Below are 14,546 nucleotides of genomic sequence, written 5' to 3'. Positions count from 1 at the left end.
ACAGTTCACATTCTAAATCACTTTTAATGGGGTTAGAAGTTTCAGATTGGACTGAATTTTTTTTTTTTTCGGATGATCTTCCCATCATAGAGATCATCCTCACAAAAAATCAATTCAATCCGAAACTTCTAACCCATATTTTAAAAATTCATTAATGTTACATTGTTTTTTCATATGTCCCTTGAATCGTTCCATATATATATATATAGGGAGGGGTTCGACGGACGTTTTGGAAAACGTCTAAGAAAACCACGTTTTGGAGACGTTAGATGAAGAGAAACGGACGTTTCAGATGGTGTGAAACATCACTTCAACGAAAGTGAAGAAATTTCGTTATTTTTCAACGGACTCCCTCGACTTTTCCCTCGTTTCTCTTTGTTTTTTTTTTAACAAAACCCATCTCTCCTCTGTTTCATTGAAACTCGACAGAAATCATACAAACCCATCTCTCCTCTCTGTTCTCTCGATAGAAACTCGACAGAAAACCTCTCTTCTTCGTTTTTCTCTCGATAGAAACCCATACAAACCCATCTCTCCTTCTTCGTTTTTTTTTTTAATAATAAAAAGGTGTACCTTCCGGAGGGAGTCTTCGGCTGTGAGGTGGGAAAGGCATCCTACAAACAAAGTGCAATAAGGGTCTCCAATAACCTTTGGATCCCCAAACGGGTCATCTGTAAAATAAAATAAAATATTAATAATCAATTTTGAGAGAGAGGGAGAGAGAGATAGAGAGAGAGAGAAGACAAAGAGGCCAGCAGTAGAACAAAGGAAAGCTCTGTAGGTGCCATTGTCGTGCGGGAGAATATCTGTGCCGTCGATGCTTCCCGCTTGAATCGGATGATACGACTCAGCATAGAACACTGAGTTTATGTTGCTCCCTCCGTGACTCATCTCTCTCTCTCTTGACTGTGGTGACATACGCGCAAGATAGATGATCGAGTGGTCTCAAGCTTTTCGTTAAGTTCCCCTTGTATGTGATGACTGATGATGCTAATAAGCTTATGATTTTTCCAGCTTTTGAAAATTTTGTAAGTTTGCAAGAGCAAGAGAGAGAGAAAGAACAACTATACCTGTACGTGTAATAGCTTGGAGAAGACGAAGTGGAGGAGCAGCCGATGAATAAAGAAGAGAGATGACTGAAGTCTCAAAGGGTTTGTCGAGATGAAGATGAACAGAACAGAGTTGTTAGATTTAGTTAAAAAAAATAGAAAAACTGAGGTAATTAAAAAAACAGAAAAGAGGAGGGAGTTCTCTGTAAATAAAAGAAATTCCGTTTTTTTTTTAAATGACGTTTTGCACAATATGCGCCGTCCGTTTTCTCACATCAAACGTCTGTTTTTCAGCTGGTTTTCAGCACGTCCCTCGAACCGTCCCCATATATATATATGGGTCAAGTTCAAAGGCCATATGAGAAAACATATGAGAAAACTTTCGTTTTTCAAAATAAGGGTTAGAGGTTTTGGATTGAGCTGATTTTTTGCAAGGATGGTCACTATGATGAGAAGATCACCCTCACAAAAAATCAGCTCAATCAGAAACTTCTAAATCCATCAAAAGTGATTTACAAATTAATGAAAAAAATTGGTAAAAAAACGACGGTCCACGTTCTAAATCACTTTTAATGGGGTTAGAAGTTTCAGATTGGGCTGATTTTTTTTTTTTGGATGATCTTCCCATCATCGAGATCATCCTCACAAAAAATCAGCTCAATCCAAAATTTCTAACCCATATTTTAAAATTTTATTTACCGTCGAAAGTTTTCTCATATGGCCCTTGAACCTGACCCTATATATATAGGGTAGCGATCAATGGCCAACAGTTTGGCAAACATTTTGGCAAACACATTTTTCAAAACATGGGTTAGAGGTCTTGGAATGGGCTGATTTTTGGTGAGGATGATCTCTATGGTGAGGAGATCATCATCACCAAAAATCAGCCCATTCCAAAACTTCTAACCTCATCAAAAATGGTTTACAAAAAATGGACGGTTCACGATTTTTCAACTTGTAAAATGGGGCTAGAAGTTTTGGAATGAGCTGATTTTTGGTGAGGATGATCTCCTCACCGTAGACATCATCCTCACCAAAAATCAGCCCATTCCAAGACCTCTAACCCATGTTTTGAAAAAGTGTTTGCCAAAATGTTTGCCAAACTGTTGGCCACGGATAGGGACCCATATATATATATATATATCTTAGAAACACACACACACACACTTTCTTGACGCAGAGATTTTACCAAACGGAAGCACTACCCAGTGAGGAAACCTATTCTAAGGTCTTGACCCTCAAAGCCTAGTGTATAGGGATATTACAGTTCCAATTGTTCTTAATTCAAGACCCTGGATGCCCTATATTTGAGCTCCATTTTTAGGAACCTAAGGCCTAGACTCTCCTGATTAAAACCAACTAATAGATATCAAATAACCCACAATCGATCAATTAGAATTTAGCTTTATGTAGCAAAAGCCATGATTCTAAAATAATCGGAATCCCATTCATACACTAAAGTCTTTGGATGACCCAAATTGGAGCACTACCCATTTAGGATCTACTCCAAGCTCCAGATCCTCCCAAGACCTAGTTTGTGAAAAAAATATTACAATTACAATTGTTCTTAAAGACCCTGGATGACCTATCTTTGGGCCCTATAAGTTTTTGGAGTCTACTCTGGAGCCTAGATTTACCATGTAACGGTGGAGAACTTTAAAACAAATTTATTGAGAAAGAAAAAAAAAAAAAAAAAATTAAGAGTCAAACAAGGAAATTTCTTAGCTTTTACAATTGGGGAAGAACAGAAACTCTCTAGTCATGTTTCTTTTTCACCCTTCTCAATGTTTTATATGAATTTCATCACTTTCTGGAGTCAACTCATGAGTCTTGCACTGAGTTGTCTCAACTCATAGCTAAGCCACCAATGGAGGTTATGATCCCATCATGGACTTTCTTAAGTGCAAGACTAGACTTTCTTGCTTCTCTCGATTATAAATACCCTCATCACCTAGGGGTGCACATTGGGTTGGATAAATTCGAGAATCAAACCGATTCGAGAATCGAACTAATCCAAAGTATCTATATATATAGGTCAGGTTCTGTAGACACATAAAGCTACTCATAAAGCTACAATGTTTTTGTCTTATATGGTTAAAAAGGTTCGAAATGGGCTGATTTTTTGTGAGGATGATCTCTATGGTGAGGGGATCATTCTTGCAAAAAATCATCACATTCCAAAACTTCTAACCCCATCAAAAATGATTTACAAAAATTGGACGGTTTAAAAATTTTCAACTTGTAAACATGGGGCTAGAAATTTTATAATGGGCTGATTTTTGGCATGGATGATCTCCTCACCATAGAGATCATCCTCACAAAAAATCTGCCCATTCCAAATATTTTTGCCCATATAAGACAAAACACATTGTCTATATGTGTGTTGAAATGGTTGTCGTTTGAACCTGACCCTATATATATAAATAACATCATTACTTAGTTTCATTCTTCTATTCTCTATTCTTCTCTTCTTCAAGTTTGAAGAAAATCTAGTCGTCATTCGTTTCCCTCACCTCGCCACTCGCCACCTTGCCACCTCATTGGAAAATGAAGAGGTAACCCATCTCTCTCTCTCTCTCTCTCCCTCAATTGTATTAGTATGTCATGAAGGGATAATTCATCAAAGTTTTCAACTTCATCTCCTCTATTTTTTTTCTAACAAAAACTCATAAAAAAATGTACACAAATCTCTCTCTCAACTCTCAAATGGATCCACCCATTTATGAAAAAACTTTCTCAAAGAGTTTCATTCCTTATTTTTTTTACGAGAACCTTTATGTCTTGTTTGTTAGATGAAATATACTATACGAATCTAGACTTGAATTTGTTAATCTACCAGTCATGAATTAGTTTCCTTACTAATCCATCAAAAATACCAATTTTAAAATTGTAAATTTTTTTAGTCTCATTGAACTTCCTCTAATTTTCAATTTATACAGATTTCAATCAAAATTTAATCATAAAATCATTTTCATTTTAAAAATTAACATTATTTATGATCTGATTCAAAGAGTTCATCTTTTGAAAGAAAAAAATACTAGTTTTTCTATTTTGAAAGTATGAGAACCGAGAACAAATCCGAACCAAGGTTAGTTTGGATTGGTTTGATTCCAAATTTGTAGAACCGATCATGTTTGGTTCAATTTCAATTTTGCCAAAATCCGAACCATGTGCACTCCTATCATCACCTCCACCATCTCCACCACAACCACCATAGTTAAGCCACCAATTGAGGTTCTGATCCCATCATGGACTTTCTTAAGTGGAAGACTAGACTTTCTTGCTTCCCTCGATTATAAATACCCTCATCACCTCCGTCATCTCCACCACAACCACCATAGCTAAGCCACCAATGGAGGTTCTGATCCCATCATGGACTTTCTTAAGTGGAAGACTAGACTTTCTAAAGTGGAAGACTAGACTTTCTTGCTTCCCTCGATTATAAATAGCCTCATCACCTCCACCATCTCCACCACATCCACCATACCTAAGCGACCAATGGAGGTTATGATCCCATCATGGGCTGTATATGTTGCAGCATGGCTTGCAGCACTCGTTCTCCTCTTAAAAGGCCTCCACCTTCGTCGTTCCAAACTAAACCTACCACCTGGGCCTAAACCATGGCCCATCATCGGTAACCTCAATCTAATCGGATCCCTCCCCCACCGTTCGATCCATAGTCTTTCCCAAAAATACGGACCTTTAATGCATCTCAAATTCGGGTCATACCCGGTTGTTGTCGCCTCATCAGTAGAAATGGCGAAAGAATTTCTCAAAACCCATGACATCTCCTTTTCGGGTCGACCCAAAACCGCTGCAGGCAAATACACTACTTACAATTACTCAGACATCACATGGTCTCCTTACGGTCCATACTGGCGCCAAGCACGTAAGATGTGTATTATGAAGTTATTTAGTGCGAAATGCCTCGAATCGTATGAGTACATACGTGTGGAAGAGATGCGATCCCTCATCAACGATCTTTATGTATCATCTGGGAATGAAATTACACTGAAAGATTATCTATCAGATGTTAGTCTCAACGTTATAAGTCGTATTGTATTGGGTAAGAAATATTTAGATGAAAATGAATCTAAATCGTCTATTGTGACTCCAGAGGAGTTCAAGAAGATGTTGGATGAGTTGTTCTTGCTTAATGGGGTTTTAAATATTGGGGATTCGATTCCGTGGCTCGGGTTCTTGGATTTACAAGGGTACGTGAAGCGTATGAAGGCGTTGAGTACGAAGTTTGATAGGTTTCTTGAACATGTTATTGATGAACATAACGAGAGGAGGGAAGGTGTGAAGGATTGGGTTGCCAAAGATATGGTTGATGTTTTGCTACACCTGGCTGATGATCCTAATCACGAGATTAAGTTTACTAGGACCAGCGTTAAAGCCTTCACTCAGGTATTCATGAGTATGAGTATGAGTATGACCACCCATTCATTCATTTATTTTTTAACCGTAGATAGATGTGACGATCTCATACTTGGGTAATGCACATTAAGGATGGTGGGGACCACTACCTAAAAGAGACACTGTTTTGCTTGAATTCAAAACATAATAGGATGAGTTGTGCTGGGGTGACACATGATTTTTACTGTGATTCTCACAATTCTGCCGTGGAGATGCATACATAACCCTACATGGGTTTTACTAATATCGTGAGGAAGCACATCTATGATTATGTGCACATCTCACGTCCGATTTGTGAGAATTGCAGTAAGTACCCTATGTCATTCCAACATTTTCCTTTCTACAATCACTATCAGGTAAGATATTCATACGAGTTTTAAACAATTATGACTCGTAACCAAGCTGATTTCTATATTGATCGCAGCCCGATGTATTTCATCTCCCAATCAAAACATGTCAAGTAGACATCATATGTTTCTAATGGTAATTAATTTGACTTATTTAATCTCCAACCAAAACGTGCCAGGTAGAATTCGTATGTTATTATATGAAAGCAGTTTTTTTTTTTTTAAATGAGCAGTCCGCTTCAAAATTTTAAAGGAATCTCTTTGTTGGATTAGTCCTGGTGTCTTCAAGGAGATATCTCAAATATTGATGAACAAATAAGGATGCGAATTAAATACAAAAAAAACATGTTTCATAGTGCCAAAAAAATATAAAAACGGGATACCATTCTAGACCTTTACTCTATTTTTTAATGAGTAAGCAAGTGAGCTGAATGGTTAATAAAAATTAGTTTAATAGGAAAATGCTGAAGTAACATTGAAATTGACATTCTTTGAGACATTGTTAACGTGGATTTGTCTATAATATCATAAATACTTCTCATCGAGATATGAGTAAGAAGCATCTATGGTTCTATGCACACTACTGTTCCAAATAATGTCAATTTCAATGTTACTCCAACATGACTCTATTTATTAAGTACTAGTCAAAGAAGGATTATAAATGCAGGTCATGGTCTTAATTAAAGAATCTATAGTATAAAGCATAGGGGACACTTAAGAATAATCATCTAAACACAAAGACCGTAGATTATCCTAGAGATATGTGTGCCTAATAGGGGCCCAAATACTGCTACAAAGTCCACGACGGAGGATTCTGTGCCAGCATGCTTGCAGTATCTATAGTCATCCCAAGAGAATGATCTTCGATTTCTACATTAGACAGATCTCAATGCCTAGTAGACAGTTGATTTGTGCATGACTATATTAAAGTATTGTTTTAGAGAGTTGCTATTGCCACACCAATTTTTACTAACGTCACGACAACTGTGTGCAATTTTTTGATTGATTTATATAGGAATTCGTGAGGTAATAGTCGCTCTCCTGTTTTAAGGATCCCAACACTTTAAAAAGGATTTTGTTAACGTGTGGGACACGTTAAAGTGAAATAAATGGACTTTGGAAATTGGATTTTGCACCGAAAATACCCTTAAAGATTGTTTTTATCACACACAAAAAAAAAAAACCTCGGATTCCAATTTTCAAGGATTTTTTTAGTTGCTCCACATCATTCTTAATTGTCCCCCCCCCCCCCCCCCCCACACACACACACACACACACACAAATTTTTTTTCTACTCTTGCATTTAAGAATAAGGAATAGTCATTATCGTGCATGGCCCACCCAAGAATCCATGGGTCATTGGTTTGTAAACAAGGATTTTGTTAGGACACACGTTCACAAGACCCTTTAAACAATACATATCAATTGAAAATTAGCAATTTAACAGGTCATTAAGAATGTTATTTTGATGTTAATTAGATTACTTACACAAAGGAGTTTATTATGATATTGGTTCCTTCTTGTTGTTGATTGATCGATAGGACTTGATCGCGGGTGGCACAGAAAGCTCGGCGGTGACAGTGGAATGGGCTATATCGGAACTCTTGAAGCAGCCAGAGATTTTCAAAAAAGCTACAGAAGAGCTCGATAGGGTGATAGGAAGGGAGAGATGGGTAGAAGAGAAAGACATCCCAAACCTACCTTACATAGAAGCGATCGTGAAGGAAACAATGAGGTTGCACCCTGTGGCACCAATGCTATCACCACGTCAAACTCGTGAATCTATCAAAATTGCAGGCTACGACATTCCTGAAGGGACTCGAGCTTTTGTTAGTGTGTGGAGTATTGGGAGGGACCCTACATTGTGGGATGGTCCAAATGAATATCGTCCCGATAGGTTCATAGGGAATAGCATTGACGTTAAGGGACATGATTTTGAATTATTGCCATTCGGAGCAGGAAGGAGGATGTGTCCCGGATATGCACTTGGGCTAAAGGTGATCCAATCCAGTTTGGCTAATCTTTTGCATGGATTCGTATGGAAATTGCCCGACACCATGGATTTGAACATGGAGGAAATCTTTGGGCTTTCAACGCCTAAAAAGATCCCACTCGTAGCTGTTGTCGAGCCCAGGCTTCCTTCTCATGTTTATTCTCAGTGATAATATTTTAGTTTGGGTGTGCATTAAGCTTAATAAGTGAGAGAATTATAAGGTGTGATGTTTTCTATTACATATTAGAAATATATGCTTGAAATAAGGCTTCCTTCTCATGTTTATTCTCAGTGATAATATTTTAGTTTGGGTGTGCATTAAGCTTAATAAGTGAGAGAATTATAAGGTGTGATGTTTTCTATTACATATTAGAAATATGAGCTTGAAATAATTTCAATCCTTTGCCGCCTTGGTCAATTTCTATGGGCCTTCAAGTATAGGTTTTTTTTTTTCGTTCACGTTGTCTCCATCAAATATGGGCTTCTCAAGTTCTCAAGTTCTGAAGAAGAGACTGGGAGAATAATTTTAGAGATCTGATTGCACTTCCCTCCGGACAAATAAATCCGAATTCAATAACAAAGGTTCATGGAAAATATTTATACATATAAATCCCATGGATCAAATAGTTAAGTGCTGTAAGCTTACCTTAGAAATAAAGGTAATCGGATCCTAATATTACAACACATCTTATTACAATACATAAAATCTAATCACTCTAATATAGATTACAAATTATAGATGATAGATAAGAACAAATGTCGTGGTCTTAGTGGGTGAAGACTAAGGGTTTATTTGATAAGTGGGAGTTCACCGTGAGAGTCTCAAGTGTTCAATTATTTAAAGTTCAACTTTTAAAAGTTGACAATGAGTGTTAATCATAATTTTTACAAGAATTCACTACGTCATAATGCGTCAAAAACGACTACCCCTACAGTCGGAAAAAGAGTCGTTTTAAAAGGAGTGATTTTTTAAAAATGACTGTCCAAGACAGTCAGAAAAAAACGACTGTCAAAGACAGTCAGAAAAAACGACAGTAAAATAAGGATATAGCGACGGTCGCCGACCGTCGCTATAGGGTATTTAAAAAAAAAACATTTTACACCTACCCCCTTCACATGTTGCTGAATATTGGAGATACCCCTATGTTTTGACATTGATGACCTAGACCCCAACTAACAATATGAAAAGACCCAAATGCCCCTCATCCTCTACTTTCATAAATCTAACTTGCAGAACTTTTATAGTCTTTCAAATATTAATTAATAATCCATAAAAATAAATGTTATTACAGCATGATTGCTTCCAATAACAGAAGAAGATAAGAAAGCATAACAGCACTGCTAGAGGCTCTAATGTTGCTATTGCATTGCTTCCATCTGTCTTATATATATCTCGAACACCAAGACTATCACAAATATACACGATCACGCCTTTCTTCAACCTATATAGCAAATACTAACAATGAATATTAGCACCAAAAAATGTAAAATAATAGTAAGAAAATACATCAACTTTTGATGGATACACCTTATAAAAAAAAGAACATCGATCCTGTTAAGAAAGCTTACCAGATCTTAGCAATTTCAATTCCCTTTGGAAAAAGGCCACCACTACACCAAATTCAGTATTTTTAGAAACACTGCCAAGGGGTGAAATAAAAATAAATAAATAAACGGAAGTATGTTCTTATACAATGCTAATCACCTGTTATCTCGAAGGTCCAACACAAAGGCATTAACATTGTTGCTCCTTGAATTGCTTCCTTGACGGCCCCTGTAAGGAACCTTTTTTAAGAGCGCATTAAAAAAAATACAACTGGTGCTATTCCCCCCAACCCACACACATCAAAAAAAAAAAAAAAAAAAAGAAGTGGAAAGTCAGTAAAACCAGATTGTCAAAACCGATTAAAGTAGGGAGAAAATGAATAAAGAAAGAGGAAGCCATACTCTCTCTTTACCTCAAAACTCATCTCAACTTCAATGGTTAGGCATAAGTTGACTGATCTTCCCTTCCTCTGTAACTCTCAACCAAATACAAATAACAGTAAAGCTAAGTATCAAACTCAACAACCCACTCCCAAGTCCAATCCCCACAATCGCCATAACAGTCAGCCCTTTAGTTTTAATAGAAGGCAATGGATACCCATAAAGATCTTTGTTTCCCTCAAACGAACTCGCATTAAACTTGGGCAAACTCCCACTACGGTTCCCAATCGAGAATGGGATCGCCCCAGAAAGCCTATTGTTCAAAACATTGAAAACCGAAAGCCTCATCAAAAACCCAAATTGCAGAGGAATCTGTCCTGTAAGCAAGTTTTTTTACCCCTTAATTGTATCTGATATCTCAGATACATTCACCCCAAGCTACTCGAAATAAGTATTGAAATGCTTTGATTAACTAAAATGCAAAATAGCTTGATGCAGTACAACAGGGTTTCACTATGATTATGTTTCTGTCTCACTTTTTATTATTTTTCCTCAAATGTGCAGCTGACAAATAATTGAAAAAACGAGGAAAGCTATAAGGTATATCCTAATCAAAGCAGAAGCAAACAGAATCAGTAAGACAACAAATTATACAAAGGTTGTTTTTCTGATAAGCAGTTCCATTTTCACTAAAGATTATATCCTTTTCAAAAAAACACGAACCTTGCATTGCCGGGTCTTCTTTTGCTTGCTGACAAATGTTGTTTTTTTTTAATAAGTAAAGGATTACATTAATAAAAGTGGTTGAGATGACTAGTGTATTTAACCCACATTCACTAGGCCAATAGGTAAAATCACAAGAGCTTCAAACCATAGCTAATTGGTTATTACTCTCATCCATTCACTAAAAAGTAGGTTTCATCAAGCAAGAATAGCAAATCTGAAGTACCAGATTGACAGAATTTAAGGGCATCACATACATCATGATATTGAACACGAGAATTTAATAGGCCAATAACAGACCCAATCCCTAACAACCACACCTGAGAAGCTAACTGAATTGAGATGAATCACTTACTATTTTCAGTAGCTAATGGAGGTTCCAGACATTTCTGGTGGAAAACACAATTGCAAGTCCCATCACACAGTATAATGTCATTTTTTGAAAAAGCATCTCGTAGCTTGCATTTTGTGCAGAAAATCTAAACATAAAACAAAAAGCTGTGAATATTCAACTCTATCTATAAAAAAAAGGCAGAAATTTAGTAAAAAACAAAACATATCAGACTCGAACATATTAAACATGTTTTCTGATTAGAGGATAAATTAATTCTTTACTATCATGTCGTGAGGTTTAAATTTAGAGAAGTATGCTCTATTTTAGTTGTAGATCATCCAATGGTATCAACTATAGGGACAATGTGTCCTTATTCCTCAAACCAACCCCAAATCAAAAGCGACAGAAACGCATCCATCACGTTGTCTACAACACAGCAATGGAAAAGTTGCTCAAAACAGCCCTAATTAAATGAGATGAATAAGCCTATCCGAATAAAAGACAAAGTCATGCTTTGTTATTTTTCGGTCTCGGATTAGTGTATGCATCCCTCTTATCTGTTGCAAGGACTCGAGCATGAGCATAATTACACCAAGTACTTGAAGAAAGCAGAAGGAAAGAAACAAACAAGAATTTCTAATGGGTGAAGACTCAAAATAGGGATGTGTTTTGTGTCCATGCTATAATGCACATGGCCAATCTAGGCATCAACTCAGATAGTGTATTTAATTGCCATTCAACAATCCCGAAAAAACCCGACTAACATGACTAAGTTAACTGCCTAATGCATTGGTTCTCCCTCCATTCCCCCCCTCAGAAAGAAAGAAAAAACATTTTAAGTGCCCCGTTTTTAGCCCATCTTCTCGGCTCTCATGTATTAACAATCGAAGGATTTGCTAAGATTGATGATATGGATGGTGTTTTGATATGGAGGCAGCCAGGACTGTAACAGACATGAAACAATTCACATTTGTAGTTGGACTAGCAAAGAACATAAAGCTTTTTGTCCCTTCATTGAAACAATTCCTACAAGTAGAACATGATAGGAGAACAGAAATTCAGAAGAGGATAAGTGAAGGTACCTAGAATGTTGAGCGAATGACATATACACTAGGATATATCTTGCAAAGGTCATGCTGACCAAGCTTTGTGTGGATATGTTGCACAATTAAATCAATTGCAACATGATTATCACCTCCCCGGGGTATGATCACATCCGCATATTTCTTTGATGGAAGAACAAAATCATCAAAAGCAGGCTTTACAAACTTTGCATACTGTACAGTCAATACAATATTTCCAAGGTATCTTATCCATATAAGGTAAAAAGTTCAAATATTCAAGTAGCATTTTAATGTGATGTGAAAGTTAAACTTACATGCATATGTGAAAAAAAAAAAAAACATTACTAGATAGTCCATATTTCAGATTTTGGATGAAATTGTCCTACTTTCCTGTTTAGTAACCCAAGGATGGTTGGTTTAAGTCTTTATATGATTTATGGTTCATGTTGATTTCCTACAAGGCTTGCAGTTCAACCAAACTTAGCAAAGCAGCTATTTGGTAAGCACCCCCCACTAGTTAGAAATCTCTATGTAACCTTAGAGCTCTATAGTATAAAGGAGTCTCAAATGACGCAGTTTGACCATATGAGCACTAGATCGGGGCTGTATTGGCATTGTTTCATATGTAGTGGTCACCTGTAATTCCTTTTCTTATCTATTTGCTTCTGAATATGCTGCTAGAGAAAGAAGATAAGACCAGATGTGAAGAATACTTCTTATAGTATATTCTGGGCATCAAGTTCTACAAAATACTTCTTCTAGTATTATTCTGTTTGCCTATCAAAAAAGTTCTACAATCACCATTCATAGACATATCTATGTACAAGTGAAATTATGGTTATTACTGCATGATCCTTTTTTTTTCGCTTTTACTTCTTGATTAGAAAAATAGATATGAGCGAGAGAGAGAGTACCCTCTCCCAACATACAAGGATGGCCTAGTAACACCCTTTCACGCCAATAATTCAGTCACCACATTAGCACTCATTAATGAGAGTCGTTGTAAAGGAAAAATGAGAGTGTAATACACAAAACATGATTAAAAAACTGAGTGTTTGTTAACAAGCATAATGCAAATTTTCTAATTTGATAAGAAAAAACATATCTTCCACAGAATTCTACTTGCCTGTTCAAGGACAGGCACAAAAATAACGGACTAAGTAACAGAATCTTCGGAGCTCTTAATCACATGAGATCTAATCACATGAGATCTAATCATATAATCGATCTCATTGCACATATCATAAATAATTATGAGATAAACTTACCACAATGAGAACTCAATGATTAATAAGTGACACATATGCATCAAGCACCAAATTTAGTAAATAACAAACTGCAAATAATGGTGATGCGAAAAAAGATTGAAAAATGAGATTCTAATAAACCCAAAAATGATACAAGAGTAAATGCACGGACAAGGGAATCCAACAGATGCAAACTTTTTTCATGTGTTTGTTCTACCAAATATGAGATAGATCAGAATTCCATTACCCAATTCTACAAAATCACAAACACAACAAATTATTCGAAGTCGTTCGGTTTTTCTTTCCAATTCAGGCAAGAACCAATCAAATGGAACTATAAAATTATTTTTATAATAACACTATGATAATAAGAATATCTATGCCTTAAAACAGTCACGTTTTTGCCTTAAAGCAGATTATTTTTAATGTAAACTACCTGAGTTGGAAGCTTAAACACAAGCGAGTTTCCAGCTATCAGAGCAAGGGCAATTTTAGAAATAGCAAGGTTGACAAGATAGTTGAAGGGTGGGATTGCCAAGATAACCCCAAGTGGAATCTGCAATTAAATACAATCAAGTTATACAACCAATTCTAGAACTTTAAAGGAAAAATAAATAAGTGAACACTTCCATGCAATTTTTGAATCTCATTACAGTTGCAAGATGGTTTTAATTGGATAGAACCTAAAAATAAGATGTTAAAGTGGTGAAAATAGACCATACATAGGTATAGGAGATCCACTTTCCAATACTTATGCATTTCTTTACTTTTTAATACATTCTTGTCACTAAGTAAAAAATTGAAGGAGATAAGTAACTCCAGAAAATTCATTAGTTATTTTCTGGGTGTTTCAGTGTATTAGAACTGCCTAAGAAAACAGTAGCAGCTTATAACTTAGTATGCTATAAAGAAGATTACAAGTACTTGTGATAAGGTAAGTTACCAGTCTGCTTCCTGTAGGCCTACACAGCCTTGATGCATCATGGTAATGCTCTGCATCTATCGCATTTTGCCAATAAGCAGATATGTAAGATCATTATCCATAGTTTTTCTCTCATTTTTTGGTAAATATCATCCATAATTCATGCAAGCAAGCATATTGCTATTTACTCAACAAATGATCTAACCTTCAATTGACACATAATTTCAGATACAGTATCATTTGTTGTTGACACATATTGCTGGTGGAACTCTATGCCAAAAGCTAAGTTGAACACCGAACAAACAATTATCAATGATAAGATCCACGTGGTGGCTAAGGTCTAAGAGGTCAGGTCAATATTATTGGCCTAGATATCTGCTATTATGTCCAAATGGCTTTTAAGATTTTAAAGGTTTGTGGATGATATGAAATGAAATTCTTTTGATCCTAATCATCATAAAATAAATAACAGTAAATTTTTTTCAAATGTCGTTGACTGAAAATCGGATATTGATCTCAAAA

The 14,546-nt window shown here is 36.2% G+C and overlaps 1 protein-coding gene and 1 long non-coding RNA gene across 2 annotated transcripts; one reads left to right on the top strand and one right to left on the bottom strand.

The window, feature by feature from the left end:
• The first annotated feature begins 4,421 nt into the window (after window positions 1-4,421).
• On the top strand, window positions 4,422-8,023 carry LOC147397701 (trimethyltridecatetraene synthase-like). Its single transcript, XM_086450850.1, has 2 exons — window positions 4,422-5,459; window positions 7,357-8,023. The coding sequence occupies exons 1-2, from the start codon at window positions 4,548-4,550 to the stop codon at window positions 7,975-7,977; spliced, it is 1,533 nt and encodes a 510-aa protein (XP_086306976.1). The 5' UTR covers window positions 4,422-4,547; the 3' UTR covers window positions 7,978-8,023.
• An 890-nt stretch (window positions 8,024-8,913) lies between these two features.
• On the bottom strand, window positions 8,914-10,036 carry LOC147397700 (uncharacterized). Its single transcript, XR_015180658.1, has 4 exons — window positions 9,767-10,036; window positions 9,514-9,630; window positions 9,378-9,419; window positions 8,914-9,250 (listed from the first exon to the last, which is right to left on the bottom strand). It is a non-coding gene; the product is annotated as an uncharacterized LOC147397700 (long non-coding RNA).
• Window positions 10,037-14,546: the final 4,510 nt, after the last annotated feature.

Source organism: Akebia trifoliata, chromosome 8 (genome assembly GCF_017979445.1).
Source record: "Akebia trifoliata isolate Shusen 1 chromosome 8, ASM1797944v1, whole genome shotgun sequence".
Taxonomy (NCBI): Eukaryota; Viridiplantae; Streptophyta; class Magnoliopsida; order Ranunculales; family Lardizabalaceae; genus Akebia; species Akebia trifoliata.
Note: the sequence above shows the minus strand (reverse complement) of the source record. Positions and strands in the feature narration are given on the sequence as shown.

Bases quoted from the DNA above. Each gene is read 5' to 3' on its own strand.
- LOC147397701 (XM_086450850.1), top strand. From the start codon at position 4,548: ATGGAGGTTATGATCCCATCATGGGCTGTATATGTTGCAGCATGGCTT. The intron at 5,460-7,356 runs GTATTCATGAGT...ATTGATCGATAG, and splicing joins GCGTTAAAGCCTTCACTCAG to GACTTGATCGCGGGTGGCAC.